The sequence below is a fragment of the Electrophorus electricus genome, chromosome 24 (assembly GCF_013358815.1).
Source record: "Electrophorus electricus isolate fEleEle1 chromosome 24, fEleEle1.pri, whole genome shotgun sequence".
Lineage (NCBI taxonomy): Eukaryota > Metazoa > Chordata > Actinopteri > Gymnotiformes > Gymnotidae > Electrophorus > Electrophorus electricus.
In genome coordinates this window covers 940,001-961,675 of record NC_049558.1, presented here as the reverse complement: position 1 = coordinate 961,675, position 21,675 = coordinate 940,001, and the positions used below count along the sequence as shown (strand labels likewise).

Below are 21,675 nucleotides of genomic sequence, written 5' to 3'. Positions count from 1 at the left end.
TACAATTAGTAAACGATTCGAAGTCTGCAGTTATTTTTGTCAAGCTCACGTAGATGCTACAGATCTGTAGGTGGCGGACTAGAGCAGGTTACGGTAGCGCCCGCTGTGGTTGAAAAGTTTGGCGAAGAAGTGAGTGGAGTCCATCATGGCGGGATACATGAAACTGAGAGAATCGTTAAATTTTGCTAAAGGCAGGGCAAGAATCCTCGTAGTTTTTGTTTTGGTTTTCCTTCACTTTTTTGAGCGTTCATTAGGTAAAATTGTTCTAAATATCTTTAATAATTATTGTAGTGACGGTCTGTTTGACAGCTAGCAGACATTAAGGAAAGTTATTGATCTGAGTGTAGTTAATGCGACACACGGAGAGGTTGGGTGTTTGTTAGCTAGCCTAACTATAAATAACTATAACTAATTAGAACTAACTATCCAGTTAATGCTGTTCATTTTCTAGTTTATGATTTAGAGTTTTTTAATTCTATGCTCGTCTTAAATTTGGTGTAAATGTATCCGTCAAACTAGCTAGTTGCATAGACCTGTTCCTTTAGTTTTATAAAAACTCAGCCTCCCTTTTTGTGTGTAGGTGCCACTCGCGGCATAATTGATGTCAAGGATGGACAGGAGGTCGTGGTTCAGGGATCACAACACTTTTGCTACGTTAATCAAATTCCAGTTCCCGGCTGGAGGGAGACCTGGACAAGAATCCAGGTAAGATTCTTTCCGTCTTCACCGACATTTTAGTTGATTATATATTTTGGTTATTTTATGACAAGGTAACCCATTTGTATGTAATTGATAGGTGAAAGTATGGAGTTCCAGTCAGCTGAAGGTCACTGTTGTGAAGAATGAGAAGGAGCTTCAGGAACTCGAGTACTTTAGTTTCTGGTCCTTGGTGCAATATTTCATCCGTGAACAGACTAATGAAACCACTGTGAGCGTTAACCTCTTCAATCCAAAGACCTGTTTTCGTGTGGACCCTGCAGATTCCAGCACATTTTACACAGTAAAACCTAGTCGAAGTAAGTGTGAAGTACTTTTTTCCCTTCTGTGCGAAAATCTTACCACATTCAGTTAGAAAAAAAGGAAGACAAATCCATTAATATCGTGTCTTCTTGTCACGTGTAGATTTCGACATCTACCTCTTCTTGGTGTTCCTGGCAGGAACCTTACTCTTCTTCTTTGCAGATATGCTGAGCAGGTAATTACACTCCACGTTTATTATCATCACATATAAACTGCCTCATCTTCACCTTCCTGTTACTCTGCCAGCATGTTCTTCCTTGGCCATGCTGTCTCTGCTAGTGCAGGCCTTTTGAGGCTTCCAGCACATTGGGCATCAGCATGGTTTTTCAAAGTTAGCACTCCTCTCGGAGTGACTGCCCATGTTGTAATTGCAGTTGCTAGACCTGGTTGTTTTGTTTTACAGGAGTCCAGTATTCTACTACTCAGCGGGAATCAGTACAGGCATGATAGCCTCCCTCATCATCCTCATCTTCGTCCTGGGCAGGTTTTTGCCAAAGGTAGGAACTAAAGCACAACGTCCAGCTGTATCTTTTTTAAATGTACATTAGCTTCATTCATTCATGTTAGTCTGTGGATAGTTATCAGCATGTGAACCTTGAAGTCTTGTCATTGTGTTTAAAAAGGGTGCTTATGTTTTTATGGAGAATGTGTTTGTGGGTGCTTTCCCGATGAATGTGTCCTGCAGAAAAGCCCTTTCTATGTGCTGATGGCGGGAGGCTGGTCGTTCTCCCTGTACGTGATTCAGTTAGTATTTAAGAACCTGCAGCTTATCCTCAAAGAGCACTGGCACCTAGCAGTAGGTAAGGCCATTACACACACTGCCTGATGATGCTGTGGTGGACAAAGGGGAATATCTATTAAAATATCCTATATGGCCAAAAGTATGTGGACACCTGACCATCACATCTAATTAAGCTCATTATATAATTGTGGGAGTTGTATACCATTCAGTTAAAAGAGCATTTGTGAGGTCGAGTGCTGATGTTGGATGAGAAGGCCTGGCTCACAGTTGATGCTCCAGTTCATGCAAAGATGTTCTGTGGGGTTGAGGTCAGGGCTGTGTGTAGGTTGCTAGAGCTCTTTGACTCCAAACTTGTCAAACCGTGTGTTTATGAACCTCCCTTTGTGCACAGTGGCACAGACATGCTAGAACAGAAAAGGGCAGATAGCTGTCACAAAGTTGGAAGTATATGATTGTCTAAAATGTGTGCAGTAGCATTAACATTACTCTTCACTGGAACTAAGTGTCCTAAACCCTGAAAATGAGCTCCAGGCCATTATCCTTTTACTTCAGTAGGTAGAGTTCTCCTGCCACTCCATAGACCATGGTCCCACTCCTCCAGAGTCCAGTAGCTGGATGCTTGGAATTGTGTATAGTGATCTTAGGCTTATGTGCAGCTGCTCTCTTATTGAAAGCCATTTCATGAAGCTTCCAACACAAATTTCTTCACTGTGATGTTTCTTCCAGAGGCACTTTGGAACTCTGTAGTGCATGACAGAAGAGAGGATGGGATTTTTACCTCCTGTGCTTTTGCGTGGTCCACAGCTTTTTGGTTGTTTGTCATGCTTCCACTTCACAACATAAGCTCTTAGAATTTATTAAGGCAGATCTAGCAGGTACAGAGTTTCATAAACTGACTTGTGGCAGAGTGGCATGCTATGATAGTGCTGTGTCTAAAGTCTTCAGTATTGACTGTTCTACTACCAGTATTTGACTATGGGGATTGCATGGGCTTGGCTGTGCTTGATTTTAGGCATGTTTTAGCAATGGGTGTGGCTGAAACACTGGAACCTAATTTGGAGGGGTGTCCACACTTTTGACTATATACTAGTGAAAGATTTTAGGGGATAGGTAGATAATGAGAGAAACAGCTATACATCTTACTGGGATTGATAGTTGTACACACCAGAATACCAACGGTTGAGGTAATTGTGCATGATCGTTGTAGCAGGAGAGCCAACCTGGGCTCCAGGCGATCTGCTACCCTGCAGAGTTTAGGTGCAGCTCTAAATTCTGCAGGCCAGTAGGTGGGTGTTATAGCTAATAATTTATATTTGTGTTATAAATGTATGAACTCAGTCAGATTATAATCTTAATACATTACATGAAGGCAAATATGACAAACTAAGTAGAACTGTGCTGTGACTTGGACACAGTTAATCCAGAGCTCTCTGTGCATGCGGAATACCCATATTCAAAAAGCACTTTAAAACTCACTAGCTCTGTGCTTAAATGTAATGTGTGATGGAATTACAGGTGACATTTTTTCAGTTTTCTATTCCATCCATCTCTTCAAAGTTTACATTAACAGCTTTGTTAAAAACATCTGACCAGTTTTGTCCATCAGAAAAGGAAGAAAAAACATTTAATGTAGAGCTTCATATTTTTTTTATATTAAAATACACTGTAAAGAACAAACAGTAATGGTCCTAAATATAAAAAATACATCACATTAAATTTCTGTTTATAACAGTGGACGTTTTCATGCACTGTTTGTATTTCTCTAGGCTATGCTACTATTGTAGGGTTCATCAGCTTTGCAGTGTGTTACCGCCATGGCCCCCTGGAGGAAGAGCGGAGTATCAACATCCTGTCCTGGACGCTGCAGTTGTTTGGCTTGTTGCTGATATATGCTGGCATTCAGATCCAGCAGGTGGCGCTAGCACTCATGGTGGCTGCTTTTTGTTCCAAGAACATAGAGTGTGCAGTGTGCATGGCATTTTCACTCTATCAGTGAGTATCATATGAAATCCACTCATGGGTCCTGTTGCCAATCTACAAATTGTCTTAGTCCAGCATCTGCCATAGTACATTGCCTTATTTGTCTATTTTTGTCCCCCGTTGTGTACATGAAGAAGAGGGTTTTTAAAAAAAACAAAGAATTAAAAACTCACTGCTGTTGGTAAATGCCACTGATGCTGTAATCCAAGCAATTTGGAACAAGTTCATCTTTCTGTAAACAAGCCCAATTTAATGGGTCAGTTTTTCCATAAATGAGTGATTTCAAGTGGGTTCAACTTTCTGTTAAATAATCTGATTTTGGTTGAGTCCATCTATATAAATGGGTCTGATCTTAGTTGGGTTCATCTTTGTGTAAAATTAGTCTGACTTTGGTTGGGTTCATCTTTCTGGAAACAAGTCTAATGTTCTGATTTTTGATGGGCCTGTATTCCCATCTTTCTATTCCGGAGGAAACTGAAGCCAAAGTTGCGTTGGAAACCGGAGCCTCGACAGCTGCTTACGGAGGAGGAGTACCAGAAGCAGGCGGAAGTGGAGACACAGAAAGCCCTGGATGAGCTGAGGAGACTCTGCAGCAGCCCTGATTTCAGCACCTGGAAAACCGTGTCCAGACTGCAGTCTCCCAAGAGGTGGGAGAGTCCGACAAACACACATGCAGTGACTTTACCTGCCATTCATTTGATTTAATCGAAGCATTTGTTCGGTTTGTAGTCAAAGGTTTTTGCTTTGCATTGGTCTCATAAAGGTTTCTTGGAACTCTTGCAATGAGCTGATTAACTTAAGGTGACACTGTTTTTACTTTCACCTTTTACTTTGACGGCTATGGGGGCCATGGGCTCAGGTTTGCCGACTTCGTGGAGGGCTCTCCTCACCTGATGTCCAACGAAGTGTCTGTACATGCACAGGAGTACGGGCTGGGGGGCTCCTTCTTCGAGGATGAGCTGTTCGCCACGGATGAGGAAGATGATGAAGGATGGGAGACTGACGAGGATGTGAAGGCAGAACGCATTTCACCATGGAATAACACGAAAAGAAAGACGTAAAGCCAGGCGCAGAGGAGCTGATCTGATCTTACTCAGTCTTGCAAGCGGCCAGGCCGTGAATATAGAGACAGAATGTGAATGAACTAGGCCATATTTATACTGTCTAAGAAGCTGAAATCAAGGTTAAGTTGTGGCATAAGAATGCAACAACAAATTCACAACCTCCCAGACCCTCAGCACTGTCCTGACCATTTTACTGTTTCCCCCCCAGAAAAATTACTTGTGGATTTCCTTTCCTCATAAGCCACATTTGGATAACATGAAGACATTCATCGTCACACCTGCTGATGTTAAACTTGATGGTCGATGAGATTTATTAATTATTAATATATGATTCTTCTTTTGCTTTATGATCGGATGCGAGCTTAAGTTGTTGTGGCTTGCATAGGCCTCAGTTTGAGGGTTTTTTCTTTATATAGGCAATAAATTCCATTAGATAAATAATTTTTACAGCACAGAGTCAAAATAATAGACTATATTTGTATTTTTTATGGATAAAAATGAAAATATAAAAAAAAATATACAAACGTGTGCCTTTTGTTATTATTTGTTTATTTATTTATTTTTGTATTTGTTAGTTTGATTGGTGGATGCTGTTTTTTTGGGGGGTGGGTCTTGGTTTGTTTGATTGGATTGGCTGGTGGCTTTTTTACGGTAGTTTTTTACCGTAGGCTGGGCGCCAGGTGGCAGTAAGTCCTCTTCAAAGGATATTACAGAAGAAGAACGACACCAAAAAGATGATGTGGTTTCAAAACTCAGGCGTGAACGCAACTGTCTGGCTGCTCAGTTAACAGATAAACTGCTTTGTGTGTGTGCGTGCGCTCATCTTTATTCTGTTTCTTAGTCAATGCACGTTCCCCTTTCCTCTCCTTATAGAGCCCTGCAGGCTTGATTTAGTTGTTTTTCCCCTCATCCCCATTTTGAAGTCCTTTGAATTACTTCAAGCAAAGCAGCATTTAACTATATTCTTACAGACTTTAGAAGCTGTTTGTGTTGCTGTATGAAGTAAATTCACCTAAATGCACTAGCGCAGGGATCATGAGGTTTGCAGAGTGAACATGTCTGAGTGTCTTCATAACTCATAATGCTGTTATATGTTTGAGAAATGGGGCCAATTTTAGACAGTATGAGCATTTTCCATGTTTGTTTTGGAGTATGCACAAATTAGCATCTGATTTCAGTTTTTCAAAACACTATGAACACTTTATTTTTGTGCGTTTCAATACACATCAGCAATTCTTTCATAGGTATCAACATGGTCACACATCAGGCTCTTCTAAGAAGGTTCAATTCAGTTCTAAGTGCACATGCACAAACTCCCATTCCTTAAAACAGCATGGTTTAGGGCCCTTCTCACCACAGGTTGTTTAATTTTGGTTGGAAATCAAGTCTGATATCTGTCAAGAACCAATGTTAGGTTAATATCAAGCTCCGTCATTACATTCCAACTTCAAAGAAAAATGTTGCCATGAGTCATTTTTAAAAATAAAAGGAAAGCTAGGATTTTAAAATCTCTGAGCACTTTAAAAGTGAAACTGGAATCTAGTGGATAAATGATAGATGTCCAATTTGTTATCAATGTAACCTTTTATTATAGAAAATATTTTCCCACACTTGCCCTCTGGGCAGGTCAGTGGTGTAAACCACTGAGCTGTCCGGCCACAGCACGTGTTAGCATGTGTCATCTGATCTGCACAGGAGCAAGTTAAGCATTCCAGTAAAACAAAATATAACCAACGGAACTTACATTTATGGAATATGACTGATGCTTGTATCCAAAGCCACTTACAATTATGACTGAATACAATTTGAGCAATTGAGGGATAAGGGTCTTGCATAGGGGGCCAGTGGCAGCTTGGCAGTGGTGGGGCTTTAACTGGCAACCCTTTGATTGCTAGTCGCGTACTTATGGGGTGTACGGGTTTGCGGTTTGAATGTGTTTTGCTTTTTGCTGTCCCTGTTCAGCTGTGCTGCTGTGGCCTGCTGCTCAGCTCCGTCAGCAGGGCGTTCATGGCCGGTCATCTCCTCCAGGTAACATCTGTTCAGAAGCTACTCATACAACCCTGTATCAAAAGACAAATGAACTCTTTAAGTCTTTTGTTTTTAAAGTAGTTGTATAACATGCTATGCATATTAAGATAGCGATCCAAGTCACACTGAGATTGAAACACCACAAATTAGTGAAAATTTACTACAGGTATGCTTTTACCTGTTTCTGCTTTTCCTCCTTGGTCCTCCACACCTTTTATGCATTCCCAGAACATTTCCCCATGGTGCGGATGTCCTCACAGATTTCCCAAGCATTTTTAATGAAATTCTAATGCACAGAAACAAATTATCATCATAAAGTTACAGTTCAGATCCCCAATATTAATATTTATTCTGTCCAGTAATTAGAAAAAAAAAGACTAGTTCAACCATTTCCACAGAAGCACCTTGCTCAGGGGCCCAGAAAGATTGCTCAGAAAGATTGTACAGATTCTAATTCCAGGTAGTAATGGCTGGTTAAATCAGTAAGAATGAAACTTGTAAACACTCAATGCTCTTGCACAATGATGTACAGGGCCCTTGTAAGCAATTACTTTAAGCTGGCTATTTTCAAAGTAAAAAGAAAAACATTGCAGGTTTGAGCATGGCTAAGGTACGTCATGGCGAAAACCCAGAAAACCACTGGTGTCTTCACTCAGAGAGCTAACAGCTCTCTAACATAAAATTAGTTCTATTATCTTTAGATGCAGTTACACTCTTTTTTTGTCCTGCCAAGGTTTCACCATCCCTAGAGCACGCACCGCAGAAAGTCTCAGTGGCATGCTAGCAACAGCCATTTTTTCCCTCTTACTTCAAATCTTCTGGGAATTCTCCAGAATTCAACTGTGTTAGCTCCTCTCTTAGCAGTAATTCTCTGATGTTAGCCTTAAGCTACATAGTGCAAGTGGGTTCGTTGAATTAGGTCTAGTTGAATTACTGCCTAAGAAATACTGCCTAAGAGTGGCGCTAATACAGATGAACTCTGGAGAACATCAAGTTTGCTGATGACATGACTGTGGTGGGTTTCAGCAGGGATGACGAGTCAGCATACTGAGAGGAGGTGCAGCAGCTAACTGACTTGTGTAAAGTCAACAACCTGTCTCTGAATGTGAATAAAGTAAAAAACATAGTGGTTGACTTCAGGAAAACACAAGATGATCACTCTCCAATCAAAATCAATGGCTCTTCTGTGGAAATCGTTACAAGCACCTAGTTCCTTGGTCTCCATCTAGCAGAGAACCTGGACCATTGATACCAGCTTTATAGCCAAGAAAGCCCAGCAGCAACTCTACATCTTGAAGAGGCAGAAGAAAGAACATCTCATCCCCATCCTCACCATATTCTACAGCATGTTTAGCAGCTGCTTCACTGCCTGGTTTGGGTCATTGCTCCATCTCAGACTGCAAGACCCTGCATAGTGAAGACAACTGAAAAGATCATCAGAGGTTCTCGTTTCTTCCCCCATGTCATCAGATTCCTCAACTCCCAGCGACTGATAAACAAATTTTGAACTGTATTCCATTTAACAATATGGTACATCCTTTGCACATCCACTTGGTGTATTGGTCTGTGTTGCTCTCTATTTTATCTGTATTTTCAGATTTATTGTCTGCACTTATGTTCTTCTTCTGTGTTGCATGTCGGTCCTGGAGGAACATTATTTCATTTCACTGGTAAGCTGTAGTTGAAATGACAGTAAAAAGCCTCTTGACTCTTGCTCTGAACTAAGGCTGTACACTCACTCTATGCTACAACTCCATACAAACTAACTTAGTTAGCTAACATGGAAAATCTTGAGCGCCAAGTAAAAGCTCTTAGAGAAAAAGATCCTAGAATAAAAGTTTGTTTTCTACCACCAGAACCATCAGATGTTTAGAGGTTACACTAAATATTAAATTCATGTAATTTCCTGAGAAAAATGTCCCTTATTTGCTAGCTTGCTACTGCATTCAAAAGACTAAATCTATTAAAATTAGGCTAATAGAAATGCACAAAATAAAAGCTATTGTGAGAGATACATAAAGTGAAATGAGCAGAGACATAAACAACTAACTGGACAGATAACTTCAAACCTGTGCATTTGGCTGCACTTTAGATGCATACCTGATTATGCTGCCACCTGGATGGTTGTGCTTCAATGCTGGAGTGGAACAAAATGACCCGAAGGCAGATATTAAAATCCTCCAACCCTTATGATAATTAGTTAATGATTAATTAACCTACATTAATGCCTTAATTTAACAACCACATAATTTTAAGGTTATATAGAACCATCAACCCTGGACTGCCAACAGCTGCAGTCGACTCGGAGGTGACCCGAGCAAACAGGACTGCTGTGGTGATTCACTGGACTTTTGCTATCTACTATGGCTCATCAAGATTGGGAAAACAGTGATTTTATTCCTTTCACTGTTTATGCTAGCTATATTTCATTTAATTTTATGTATGTAGTCCAAACCTTTACAGCATTCTGGTTAATCTTGCAATGCAATCAAAGTCAAAGTCAAAAGTCAAACTTTAACCTACATGGAAAATGGCACCAAAATCCATTGCTGACAATGCTTGTTCGATAGGTCCCATATAAAAATGTAAACTAATAAACTAATGTTATCATGGCCAAAATTAATTTATATATTTTCTTACCTTTGCTCACAGTCACCGTCCATGACAGGTAGCTAATTAAATCCAGGGTTAGACTAGATAAAAAGTAACCAACAATTAGTGAGGAATGGTGTGAGACAGGAATATAGGCTATTCCTATAATCTTTCTTCTACAATAATTCATTTATATTTATAACATATCTTATGACTGAGTACAATTTGCACAATTAAGGGGGTTAAGGGCCTTGCTCAGGGGTCTAACAGTGGCAATGGCAGGGCATGAACTGGCAACCTGGATTATGAGTCAAGTACCTTAACCACTGTTCACAACTTTCTGAACATTTCTATCATTTGTGTAAGTAGCTTTTTGCGGAGCCCCTAAATGTGGTATTTTATATCTTGTGCACAGTATAGAAATTCCATGAGAATTTTATCCTGAAGGAAATGTGAAATGTGAAAATGATTGTTGACTAAGGGATGGAATGATGACACCAGGTTCCAGATGCTGTATAATAAATTGGTAGGATAAACTTAGGTTGATGCCACTTAATAATGCAAAAAGTGTAACGTCATAGCTAATGTGACCAGACTTCAAAAGCCAAAAACATCTTAATGGTTTTTCATGCTAGGAGGTTAATCTAAGCCATCAGCAGCCCAGAATATGTGGGTAGGCCATCATGTGTTAGAGGATGTTTGACCCAAATGCAGAACACCAAAAGACAGAAAAATGATAACTGCTTTACTTTAACCTTGCAGGTGAGGAAATAATAACAGACAAGCAGTCTTAAGTCTCAGACTGAGCAGTGGGGGATCTCGCCGGCTCTACCATAAAGGCTCAACCACAGGCACATCCCTCTCGGAGGCATCTGGCTGATCACCAACATCCATTTGCCAAAGCAGCCAGGGAAAAGAGCTGGTGTTAACTGTGCTACCTTGGGTCTAGGCGCAGGCTGGCAAAGCAACCCTGTATCTATTTTATTTGCAACAATCCCACGTTCACTAACAGCTGGCCTGCTTGCATGTACTCCAGTAGCAATGTGATTGTCTATATTATCAAAGGTTCTGGACTGCCCATGAAGTCAGTCAGACAGGCTTGATACTTGTGTAGCTTGGCATTTATCTAACAGCTGCATTTTCATGGCGCACCATGCAGCCTAAAGGTCGCACAATGTAACCTAAATAAAATCTCAAACAAATTTTTATTTAGGTTGAAGTCTAGTGATGATATTGGTTGTGACATTAAACTTTTTGCATTATTTAATGATATTTTATTTGTGGATAGTAGCTCTGTCAGAAAGAAAGAAACCATGGGTGCAACGTGTCACAGGGAAGCATTGCAGTGATCTGTAGAAGGTCAGTCTGGGTTTTACAAATGCACAATAACAATAATTTCTGGTCCATGAGGGGGTCCAGTAGCTCAGTTGGTAGAGCATATGAGGTCATAGCCGTAACGAAACCGTTACACAATTGATCATACCTAGGAGCTCTGGTTGGACGTTTGAATGTTAAACACATGGTGGATAATTATTACACTATGTCATGACATGCAGTCATTACTGTATATGTTAAACTGCAGTAAACTGTGACATTTGAGAGGTTTTATTTAACCAACTTAAAGTGCTAGTTCAAGTTTTTACCCACACAGTGCTATTCCATTACTGTAGGTAATCCAAATTAGCCCCACCTTTGCCTGAGACGAGCACTTTATCAGAAGTGTGCTGCTCCAAAATTAATGAAGTGGAAAAAGCTGCAAACAAAATTTTAATCAGCAACATGAAGCTGAAAAAGATTTTGAAGAATGCCAAAAAAAAAATCAACTGCATGGTGGTTTGGGATTCAGTTATGAAGCTGATCTTTTTCAGTCCTCTTACTTGTCAGTTGGTGGAGCCACTGTGTTTTGGTAACTTTGCTATAGATTCATTTACCAGGTGCAGTAACAACACGCAGCGCTGAGGGATCTGTTTTTAATACAGAAACAAAGTAGGTCCACCAGCTACCAAACAATATTTCTGAAAAAAGTAGTCAAGCAATAGGTATAAAATAAATTAATAATGAATCCCAAACAAATGTGTTATGTATCCTTTTTCGGTTGTGGACTGGTTCTCAAAATCCCATTGTTTCCAGGTCTATGTCCGCTTCATTCATTTTGGATTAGAACCCACTAGATTAAACTTAATAAAATCTATCACAATTGCATGGAGTAGCAAATACAATTGTACATGGATAACAATCTGAACTATGATGATAAATACAACAAAACTCCATGCTTACTGGATGTTTAATTTTTACTAAATGTAGAATATTGGTCAGATGTTGGGTTTTTGTTTTATAACACCATGACTTCCAGTCAACAAACTATTAACATCTAAAAATGTTGGAATGTCATGTCTGTATGTTGACATTGTTGGTTTTGGTCACCATACATCACAATTTAATGTTGGTATGTCCACATGACAACTTGCATTCAACCAGATATCAATGTCTATTGACGATGGTGACCAGCTGGGCTAACCCTAGATCTCTATTCAAATGGTGCGGTAATGGGAGCCTTCCCAGTCAGAGTGAGATCTGTTCACAGCCTGAAGCTCAAGAACAGTGAGAAAGCAGAAATGTCTCACAGTGTCTCCTTTGTACTCTACTCTGCCCCCTCTGCGGTTTGTGTTTTCCTTCTAGCTGAGATTCAAAACTGCAGATTCACTTCCTTGTGAGCTTTGCTAGCTCCTGCATGATGCAAATTCTGCTTGTATTGCTGCCCTCAGTGGTCTCACATCGCCTGGGCAGGATTCTTCAGTAGTCTAGCAGAGTAAGATGACATTTGCATGTAGTTCCCTGATAAATAGATGTTTGTTTCGCATACTAGGCAAATGTGGTAGGAGGGAACTCATTTTCCTCATGCCATTCTCTTCCCTGATACATAAAGCGACCTGACTCCAGCCACACTAGGGGGACACACACGCAGTAGAGACAGCAGGGGGGATTCCCCTACAGTCATTGGTATGTAGGTAGTACCAGGCTAGCCCCAGCGTGGGCCGCATGTAAAATGCTTGGATTTCCCCAGGACATACAGGTGGGTCTACACAAGTAATCCAGAAGTATATCTGTGATCCCCCACACATGTACCACAGAACTGAATCGTGTGTGGGCGTGTCAGGCTTCCTCCTATATGGTCACTCCCACTCTTATTGATTCTGAGGATTCCTGTATTAATAACCAGTCAGCAGGTCCTCGTAGTAAACACCTGACTTTGGACTCTTTGATTACTATAAAGTAAACTTATTAAATAATAGAACAAGGTGATGGTATTTCACATTTGTTAACGTAGCAAATTATACCATCAGTTTTGCTGAGTACACTTTTAATTATTAGGCACAATAAAAATACATTAAACTTTAATGAACATCAAAGTTTTCTTTTTGCTTTTTTCACAACAGACAATACATAAGTAATGAAAATATAAAAGTTTCTAATAGAAAATTTATAATGTACCCTACTTACTGTCTACTGTTCACACTATAATGTCCACACAAGAATGAATATAACTAACCGTTGAAATCCTCCATAATTATTAAAAAGTCTGTATACAGCAGCACATTATTGCTATGTGAAAATAGATAACCATCTAAGGGACTAAAATACTTATATTATGGTAACAACTACTAATCCAAACATTTATTTAATAATAAGCAAACATTTTTTGTAATAACACAAAACCAAAAGAAACATACAAATACATAAGCTTTGTTGAGGGTTGCTAAGCAAACATGGAATATTAGAGTAGGGAGGAAAATTAGGGGGAACCGTCTGTGTTTCTAACATTTTTAGATTGTTCCATTTTGTTTATTCTTCATTACAGTGTGTTCCTCTGTAACCAGAAGCAAAGCAGTAACATGCTATAGTGACCAAGAAATGCAGATTACTGTTTCTTTGAGGTGTAATGTGTACCTAAAAATTCTGATTCACCAAATACATACCTTTTATTTGCAGTTTTTATAAGAGTCACTTTTAAGTATGTGAGAAACAACAGACTGCTCAAATATCCCAAATCCCTGAGTGCATCTAAAAACAAACCTTTGTTCTGCATGCAGTAACAAAACTGGAGTCTTTTGTAGGGGGTCCTTTTAGAAATTAATGTCAGGGGACTTAAAGATTGATCCTCTAATCTCTGTCAATGCACCTCAAAATGTTCTAAAAAAGCATAAACATGTGCCCTGACTGAGTAGTGTATCAAAAACTGCAAATCAAACACTGCAAATCAAATCAAGAAAGCTTTAATTTAAGATGTTGACTAAATCACTACAAATTTGCATATAGTCTATAGATTTGGCACTTCTTGTATTATAAGGTGGTATTTAGTACATTTAGTAACAACCTACCTTTTCTGTTTTTAAAAATGTAAATTTTAAATACTGAAATATTGTTAGCCATTTAGTTGTTTACTAACATGTAAGCAGCCAGATGGATCACTGCTATGCTATCAAAATCGAGTGTAGTTTGTTTACACGTGACATCACAAGATTATCTTAAACTGGTTTAAAACTGGCATTGCTCCAGTCTCCTACTAAGTTTTTTCCATAATGATTCACTTCATCAGTTTAAGATGCTCTCCATGTTTTTAATGCCAAAAAAAAGAAATGCAAGAATACATAATAAAATGCACTATTATTATTATTTATTGATAATTATTTGCATTAATAATAACTAATACCAATAATGCATTTTTTATTATTTCCTGTTAATAAATTATTGTATTTCCTTTCTGATTTTTGCCATTAAAAACACAATAATAATAATAATAATAAAAATTATCATCATCATCATCATCATCATCATCATCATCATTATTATTATTAAAGGATAAGGCACTTCAAAAATAACTGGAATATCAGCATTTATCAGAGGTTTCCCAGAACAGAGAGTCAATCATTTTAATGGATTCATCTACTGGTTAAAAAAAGAAGAAGTGAAGTTTAGTTTTTTAATTATTTCATTAATGTTCCTCTTAATCATTTTGAAGTCACATTGAAGTATGACTTCCGATCACTCACAACTTTGGAGATGGGTGTAGTTAAAAATAAAGACAACCATTTTCTCCAATAGAAAAGCACACTGCCAGCAGTGAGGTTTATTGGGACTCATTTAACCTGCCGTGAAGTGAACTCACAATGTGGAATATCTCTGAAGCAAAGGCCGAGGACAGAAACCATAGCCAGTCTCAAACCTAGTCGTCTTCCTGAGTGATGGTCTCCATCATCCTGCCCTCCCCCTCAGGAGGTGACAGTCCCCCTCACACTGCTCTACAGCAAGCGTACCCTGGGCCTCATGGACTAGCAATACCATCAAACATCTGACACCATTTGTGATGAAGGGCTGCAACATGGCCCTCTGCTTTCATCACATTACCCAAAAAAATTCTGAACAATAAAATGGGACAAAATATTTTTAAATAACAATAATTATATAAAAGCAAAATAAAACCACAAGTCCTTTTCACAAACAGTGTAAGAATGTAGGTTCTTTACGGTCGTTGAAGAAGAAAAGGAATGAAATTAGAGGCCGGAATAAAACTTTCCTCTTCCATGCTTCCCTTTATCTCTCCATGTCGGTTGTGTTGCATCAGTACTTATTGATCCCAAACAGACGTACACCATGGAACTGAGGCAGCTTTGGGAGAAGAACACTTATGAGGGAGACCGTATTAATCAGGAAATGGGTGGCATCGTATTTGGTGTAAAAGCTGGCCAGGATGTACCTATTGGAGAACAAATGACATAATAGCAAAGAAAACTGTATTCAAACAAGCACCCATAAATGAAAAATAATGGCCCCTAAAGGAAATGCCTTGAAAACAAATCAGTTATTTTCAGCATATCGGTTTGGTAAAGAGAGCCGTGTAAGACAAATTAAATCAACAGATATGATCCTCAATCACACACCAGCTCCCAGCATGCTTCATGAATTTCTTACATAAATCAAGCTGTTCATGGGATCTGGTTGCTTAGGACACTGACGCCAGTGTTTTACTCACAGCACTATGGGTGAAATGGTGAGGAATTTTCTTGATGACGTGAACTGGACACCATAGTCCATTTGTTCCCAGTGAGTGAGCAAACGTGCTTTACCCTGGTCTGGCGTCTCAAACGGGGTCCCTTTGACTGTGTGCAGGAACACATACATCGCCTGGGAAATAAAACAGTCAGCATTGCACTACAGGCTGGACAGAGAAGGTTTTAATGAGAGTAAAAACCAAAATCATTTGAATTTGTTTTGTTTTTTTAAACTTCCTTCTTCAATTACACGACCATGACTAACGAGTGAATGCACAGGAATATACACTTTTCCTCAGTGATTAATTTCCTATCTCCTAATAAGAATTAATGACTGACTGTCTGAAAGAAAATACCCATGTAAAGTACAAGTACGTATATCCACATTGTATGACTTTCGCTATCTACGCACATCTTCTATTTGAAACGTCTTCATCCTGCATTGACTCACCAGATTGTGAATCACGTTTGTTAAGGTCCACACTAGCGCCACACTGAGGAAAGGAACGCTGAGCAGCACGACGTGCAGCACGACGGTGAGCAGCAGGTAGGTGAGCCACACCCCGCGGCTGTTCATGACCCGCGTGTTGGGGTTCACCTCACTGTGAGCCACGCCCACGTTCATTTCGCAAAACAAAAACTGAAAGAAGAAGGGAGGCGTTTACATGAGCTTTAAGTGTGTTTACGGGCGGTATTTAAGTGCTCAGATCATTACGCGTTCGAGATTACAGTTGTATTAAGTGTCATACTTGGGACAATAAAACTTTTTTTCCCTTATAACTTGAATATACGCTATAAGCCGTAGAGTTAGCGGGGTTAAGCTAGTTTGCTAGCGTTAGCTCTTCAGAAACAACAAAGATTTGGAGCTAGCTAGGCTAGTTAGGTTAGGTATTATAACGTATCTGTTATCAAATACGACAACTATTAACAGTTCTACCAGCCAACTAGAACCTGATGTAGCCGGGAGATGGCTAGGTAGCTAGGTTACCTAAGCGTAAAGGTATCCAAGCTAAGCTAGCCATTCTCCATATCCAGGCTGCCTACACCCTTATAATGCTTTTGTGTGGTGCACCACATATTTACGCATGGCAAGCATACTTTAAAACAAAACAAGCTGTCTAATCATCATGTCAGAACGAATTAATAAAAGTAAGAAAACCCGTATTAATTACTTACTCAAGATTGTTGTCATATGACAGCCACCCACCTTGACTGTAACCAGGAAATCGTGAATTACCCTGTGCGGCTCCACCCGGACTTAGGATCCTCTGCTGTTTTTGTCGTGAAGCGTCCCTTGTTTTGTAAAGTGTAATGTTTAATACGTTTAATTGAATTGCAATTTCTAACCGTTGCGCCTCGTACGCAGATCCGTAACCTATGCAGTTGTCTTCATTTGCATTTTGTGTCCATCATTGCCACGTAAAATACCTATCGGCAGGATTTCCATTTCCGCAGCTCGGAATATTGTCACAAAGAGGAAAAAGGAAGCAGCTCATGATGACTCGGTGACTGACGGCTGCCTGAATGCTGCAGTAACCTAAACGCTGTTCTGTTCTTCCTAAGATTTTGTCAGTGTCGCTCCCCAGATAATTAGGGCTTACGTAAACAAATGCATAAACAAACCACCAAAATTTGAATATGCATATATAATGTTTTCAATTAATTATTATCAGGAAGCCATTCAGAGTAACGGGAATGTTTCAGGAAAACACACCTTCCCTCTATTTTACAAACAGTCTTTGATTTCAGATTGGGAAATTCAGTGACAGTGATCATGTCGTTTCCTCATGGGTGCACCACTCTAGTGTGCGGATGCGGTTCTTCTGTCTGGCGTCATATTTCCTTTGCGGAGTAATAATATTCAGCACTGAGGTAAGAAGCAATAACAGAGGCTTGTACATTATTTATTTTATATCACAGAATATATTCAGAAAAGTTACATTGTAACATACTGTAATTCAGTTTATTCAAAATATACCACATATATGCCTTAATAAATAACAATAAATAGTATAGTATAAATAGTAAATAAGTTAATAAATACATCACGTAAAACATAAACACATGAATGTAATGTATATGCTTCGCTATCATTATAGCCACAAATTGTAATTATGAGAACGTTTCTTCAAAATGTAGTAGTTGAGTATATATTTTGACCAACATGATCCTGAATTACATTACTTTACTTGAAGGAAATTCTTTTAGGCCATTTGAGGACGCGAACCCAAAAAGCTGAAGACCCGAGCGACCACTATGGAGAAGGAGTACAGTCGGTCTGCACTGTCACGGCACAGGTACTCTTCAGTCATCCACTGAGGCAGATTCAAGGGAACAGGAGTGTCCCATGGTTCCTGTGGGCCAGATATTAAAGTTAGCAAGGACAAAGCAGCAGTTCCATGGACATACAAATATAATATATAGTTCCAGGTCTATGCAACCACCAAATGCCAACACTTAAAAAACAGACTGGAAAATGGCTTTTGATTAACAGACAACACTAAATTTATAACAGTTGATATCTTAACCCTTTAATCAGAATGAGGACATATTGGAAATATTCTTAGTAAAGTCTACCTTTATCATCAAAGCCTAACCATACCCATGTTTAAATGTTTATTTTTAAAAATAGATGTACATACCTGCAGTGTAACCAGTAGTTGTTTAATTACTTCAGCCACAGCTGTAGCATTGGTTCTCCACTTGCTGCAATCTGTATTTTCCCCATTAAAGAATCCATTATCCCCAAAGATCCTGCTGTAGTTTTTCAAAGCAAGAGTGATCCTTAACAGGCAAGGCTAGAATAAATCAAACAGATGAAAATAATCAGTTAAATGACACACTTACTGGTTTGATAGGAAACCTGAAGTTTTACTGAGGTCACTTTCATAGCTGCACAATGTCTGACTTTTAGCTGTGTATTTATGAACAGGGTGAGAACGATGATGGTTAACGGGTATGCCCATTCTTCATTTGAGTGGTGCTTTAAATTGCTTTACATTTCCAAGTATGTCATTGCCAGCATAACATATAGCATGGAATTATAAGCCTTCTTACCTCTGCATTCGTGCGAAGGCTCTCAGGATCACACCGATCCTCAGGTCGGATCATCAGTGGAGGATCGCTGACTTCAGCTATAACACTTGGGATCTCAATCTGAAGAGAGAAAACTATTGATTTGTATTCAAAATCTTATATTCCTTTAAATTGTTACAATAATTTATTTTTGGAACATTCTTGAGCCTGTAAAAATATTGTAGAATACGCACCTCTTTATACAAATATCGTGCCTTTTCATTGAGCGAGATAGACAATGTCCTGCCATTAATGTAGCTAACCTCCGTTTTAGCGCGTGCCGGAGCTCCATGTATGCACGTGAACGTGAACAACGCAGCGAAGAGTGCACATTGCCTAAATACATCCATATTTCTATGAATAAAACTTGATAAAACCAAATGCCTGTTATGTTTATCCTTTTTCTTCTAAGCACCTCGATAGCTGTATTGGTAGTGGTATGCTCACCTTATTTATAAGGACGGTGAGTCAACAGAGGAGTTTCCCAAACTGCAGGTAGGCTTCCACTTTAATCACTGAGCTGCCGTAGGACAGCTGCTACTTTCGTTTTTTGTTTAAAATAAGGACGACTACAAGATAATCATTAAACAGCCTACATGAATTTTATCACTGAGTGTAGAGAAAAGAAATCAGCATTAACTATATCCTCTACCTTCTGAATCGACATTCACCAAGGATGTGTAAAAACATCCTTTGTGGAAAGAAAGGTAAATTCACATTCAAGTTTGTTGTGCTTCTTATGTTTATAAACATGTAAAAGTTTGCCGAACGTTGGCAACTGTAGTTGGGAAAAATATATAGGTTAGAACATTTTCAGGCATAAGATTTTTTTTATCTTAGTGCAGCGAAGTTGATTAGATTTGGTGACACGACAAGTTTGTAGGCCTATAGGTAATACAATTCATCACAGTACTGTTTTAGCAGAAAATGACATATTGCCTATACTACTCATTAATTTCTTGAATTGGCCATTGCGTTTTTGCAGGGTACATGGAGCAATCTCTTGGCTCCAAATAAACTAGACCACAAGGTGCAGAATTGGCTGAACTAAAGCATCATTCGATCTTTTTGAAAGAGCAGATTATGAGTGGCTCTGAATACAGGCTGTGTGGCAGACTATGAGATGCTTAAAGGCAACTGTGACTGCTATCCTACTAACAATTTTAATAACCTGAAACCTCCCATAGTCATGGCGTCCCCTTTGAGATGATGTAAAATAAATGCACGAAGTAATTGTGGTTGATGTTTAACAGAAATTACACTTCTGAATATGAAAGGAAAATCGAAAAATTGTCCCTTTGCTCATGAGCACATTTGATGGGTTAGTCGCTTTTGACGGGCATATTATTAACTTCATTTCAGAAGCCTTAACCCTAATATGAAAGTGGGGGGAAGTGAGTGATTTCTTAAATGAATTGTACCAACATATAATAGTAATGATTAGTGTATATCACGTTTATCAGTAAACGTAACCCAAATCTACCCACTTCGGAGGGGGACTGCACCTCATTTGCATAATAGATTAACTTGTCATTGGTCTTGAGAAAGCGTCTCATACAGGAATTTGATGACGCATTTGCGAATGAGAGATCTTTCATTGTAAAGTGGACTGGATTACTCCTTTAAATCAGTGCATGGGTTTGGTAAAATTTCCAGCATTGTATATAGATATTTTGACATTCCTAGAAACCTGAGCGTAATACATTAATTTCCTCATTTGAAACTTGGTCAAATGTCACGCTCTTTTATTGTGGACCTTGAGCTGCTACTGAGCGCTGTACCCCGGGGAAGTGAAACTGCAGTCCAAGACATGCAATGTGGAAGTCATTCATGAACGCGGTACTTCGTTATGCACCGTTAAAAGCCTTTGCTACGTGAATTTAGCTCTAAACTAAATTCATTTTAGGACATACATGGTTAGATTAATAACTCTGTCAAAAAGTACAGTGACCAAACATTCCGATGAATCATTTTCACACGCTTGTCCTTGTGAAACTTCACGAAATATAATCTTATCTAGTTTAATGAATTAATTTGTCATAAACTAACATGGAATAAAGGTTTTTTTTAAAGCCAGTTTCAGTCGTGGGTTGCAGATTATTATTATCGTGTATGTGTGTGTGTGTGTGTGTGTGTGTGTGTGTATGTGTGTGTATGTGTGTGTGTGTGTGTGTGTGTGTGTGTGTGTGTGTGTGTGTGTGTGTGTGTGTGTTTGGGTTTGCGAATCGCGCGACAGAAGAACACATTCAAATATCAAATAGACAAAATAATTATTATTAAAATAAACTGGGTTAGTTGATTTATTCGTGAGGTAAATGTAAGTAAAATCAAGTTAATAGAAACTATAGCTAATTATAGCCTTTCCCAGATTTCCAAGATGAACTAGTTCTAGAGTCTAAAAGTAATTAATTAAAGGTATTCACGAACTACGCGTGGCCCACTGCAGCAGACGGATGCTTGAACGGGAGATGGCAACAGCTGATGCTGCGCGTAGTGCACGCTTACTGCCCTCTAAGACAGGCAGTTATTAGACTCGCCTAACCAGACGTCTACGCAGACATGTGATGTTAATTAAAAAACAAGAGGTCAAAACAGAAAATTGAAAATGGAGAATACATGGGGAAAAGGGGAAAGGTTTATCGGCGTGTGTTAGTGCGTTTTCTATGTTCCTATACTTGCATACTGAACATGTGCATTTCTCAGTCAGTGTCATAAAGTGAAATATAAGGGCTGTGCAAAAAGATTGAAGCCATAAGGGCTGTGCAAAAATATTAAACCATGAGGGCTGTGCAAAAATATTAAAGCCGTAAGGGCTGTGCAAAAATATTAAACAATGAGGGCTGTGCAAATACGACTAAAGCCACAGCAGTGTGCGAGGTCCCGGAAGTAGAACACGGGCGTTGTGTTTATTTTGAATGAAAGAGACGCGTTTAGGATCTGGCTAAGATAATCGATTGTATCCTGAAAGGATGACTGTTGCTTCTCCTGGTATGTAATTTGTTCATAAACTGAATTTATCGTTCACTCCTAGAGTTTCTTTCCTATAAAATAGACAGCTTTGACATGCTATGCTAATGCAATGGATTCCAGTTTAATATCTTAGCTGGTTAGCTGTTTTGCTAAC

The 21,675-nt window shown here is 39.1% G+C and overlaps 4 protein-coding genes across 7 annotated transcripts in view; 2 read left to right on the top strand and 2 right to left on the bottom strand.

The window, feature by feature from the left end:
- Positions 1-132: 132 nt before the first annotated feature.
- On the top strand, positions 133-5,324 carry nemp1 (nuclear envelope integral membrane protein 1). Of its 2 annotated transcripts, none has more exons than XM_027025835.2 (9): positions 133-254; positions 581-705; positions 797-1,016; positions 1,123-1,195; positions 1,424-1,517; positions 1,706-1,820; positions 3,529-3,754; positions 4,213-4,389; positions 4,666-5,324. In XM_027025835.2, the coding sequence occupies exons 1-9, from the start codon at positions 146-148 to the stop codon at positions 4,754-4,756; spliced, it is 1,230 nt and encodes a 409-aa protein (XP_026881636.2). In that variant the 5' UTR covers positions 133-145; the 3' UTR covers positions 4,757-5,324. The 2 variants fall into 2 exon arrangements, with proteins under 2 accessions (XP_026881636.2, XP_026881635.2); XM_027025834.2 differs by having other exon boundaries at positions 4,602-5,324.
- A 9,192-nt stretch (positions 5,325-14,516) lies between these two features.
- ormdl2 (ORMDL sphingolipid biosynthesis regulator 2) lies at positions 14,517-17,034 on the bottom strand. 2 transcript variants are annotated; one of them, XM_027025839.2, is made up of 4 exons: positions 16,684-17,034; positions 15,928-16,116; positions 15,458-15,609; positions 14,517-15,181 (listed from the first exon to the last, which is right to left on the bottom strand). In XM_027025839.2, the coding sequence occupies exons 2-4, from the start codon at positions 16,099-16,101 to the stop codon at positions 15,046-15,048; spliced, it is 462 nt and encodes a 153-aa protein (XP_026881640.1). In that variant the 5' UTR covers positions 16,102-16,116; positions 16,684-17,034; the 3' UTR covers positions 14,517-15,045. The 2 variants fall into 2 exon arrangements, with proteins under 2 accessions (XP_026881640.1, XP_026881638.1); XM_027025837.2 differs by having other exon boundaries at positions 16,653-17,031.
- A 646-nt stretch (positions 17,035-17,680) lies between these two features.
- On the bottom strand, positions 17,681-20,383 carry LOC113587240. Its single transcript, XM_035522645.1, has 6 exons — positions 20,308-20,383; positions 18,505-18,646; positions 18,324-18,339; positions 18,069-18,274; positions 17,990-18,005; positions 17,681-17,908 (listed from the first exon to the last, which is right to left on the bottom strand). Exons 1-6 carry the CDS (start codon positions 20,381-20,383, stop codon positions 17,681-17,683), a joined length of 684 nt encoding a protein of 227 aa, XP_035378538.1.
- A 780-nt stretch (positions 20,384-21,163) lies between these two features.
- pan2 (poly(A) specific ribonuclease subunit PAN2) overlaps positions 21,164-21,675 on the top strand; it is a 14,399-nt gene continuing 13,887 nt past the window's right edge. For both annotated transcript variants that reach the window (XM_035522549.1, XM_027025825.2), the window contains exon 1: positions 21,164-21,539. In XM_035522549.1, coding sequence (XP_035378442.1) covers positions 21,521-21,539 — 19 coding nt within the window. In that variant the 5' untranslated portion in view covers positions 21,164-21,520. The remainder of the gene's footprint in view (positions 21,540-21,675) is intronic.

What these genes read in the sequence shown, in the direction of transcription:
- nemp1 (XM_027025834.2), top strand. Translation starts at nt 146, where the DNA reads ATGGCGGGATACATGAAACTGAGAGAATCGTTAAATTTTGCTAAAGGC. An exon ending in CTTTTTTGAGCGTTCATTAG is followed by an intron (nt 255 to 580) that starts GTAAAATTGTTC and finishes TTTTGTGTGTAG; the next exon opens with GTGCCACTCGCGGCATAATT. An exon ending in TGGGCAGGTTTTTGCCAAAG is followed by an intron (nt 1,518 to 1,705) that starts GTAGGAACTAAA and finishes TGTGTCCTGCAG; the next exon opens with AAAAGCCCTTTCTATGTGCT.
- ormdl2 (XM_027025839.2), bottom strand. Translation starts at nt 16,101, where the DNA reads ATGAACGTGGGCGTGGCTCACAGTGAGGTGAACCCCAACACGCGGGTC. An exon ending in CAAACGTGATTCACAATCTG is followed by an intron (nt 15,610 to 15,927) that starts GTGAGTCAATGC and finishes TTTATTTCCCAG; the next exon opens with GCGATGTATGTGTTCCTGCA. An exon ending in ACCATTTCACCCATAGTGCT is followed by an intron (nt 15,182 to 15,457) that starts GTGAGTAAAACA and finishes GTTCTCCAATAG; the next exon opens with GTACATCCTGGCCAGCTTTT.
- LOC113587240 (XM_035522645.1), bottom strand. Translation starts at nt 20,383, where the DNA reads ATGAATGACTTCCACATTGCATGTCTTGGACTGCAGTTTCACTTCCCC. An exon ending in GCGCTCAGTAGCAGCTCAAG is followed by an intron (nt 18,647 to 20,307) that starts GTCCACAATAAA and finishes ACAAATCAATAG; the next exon opens with TTTTCTCTCTTCAGATTGAG.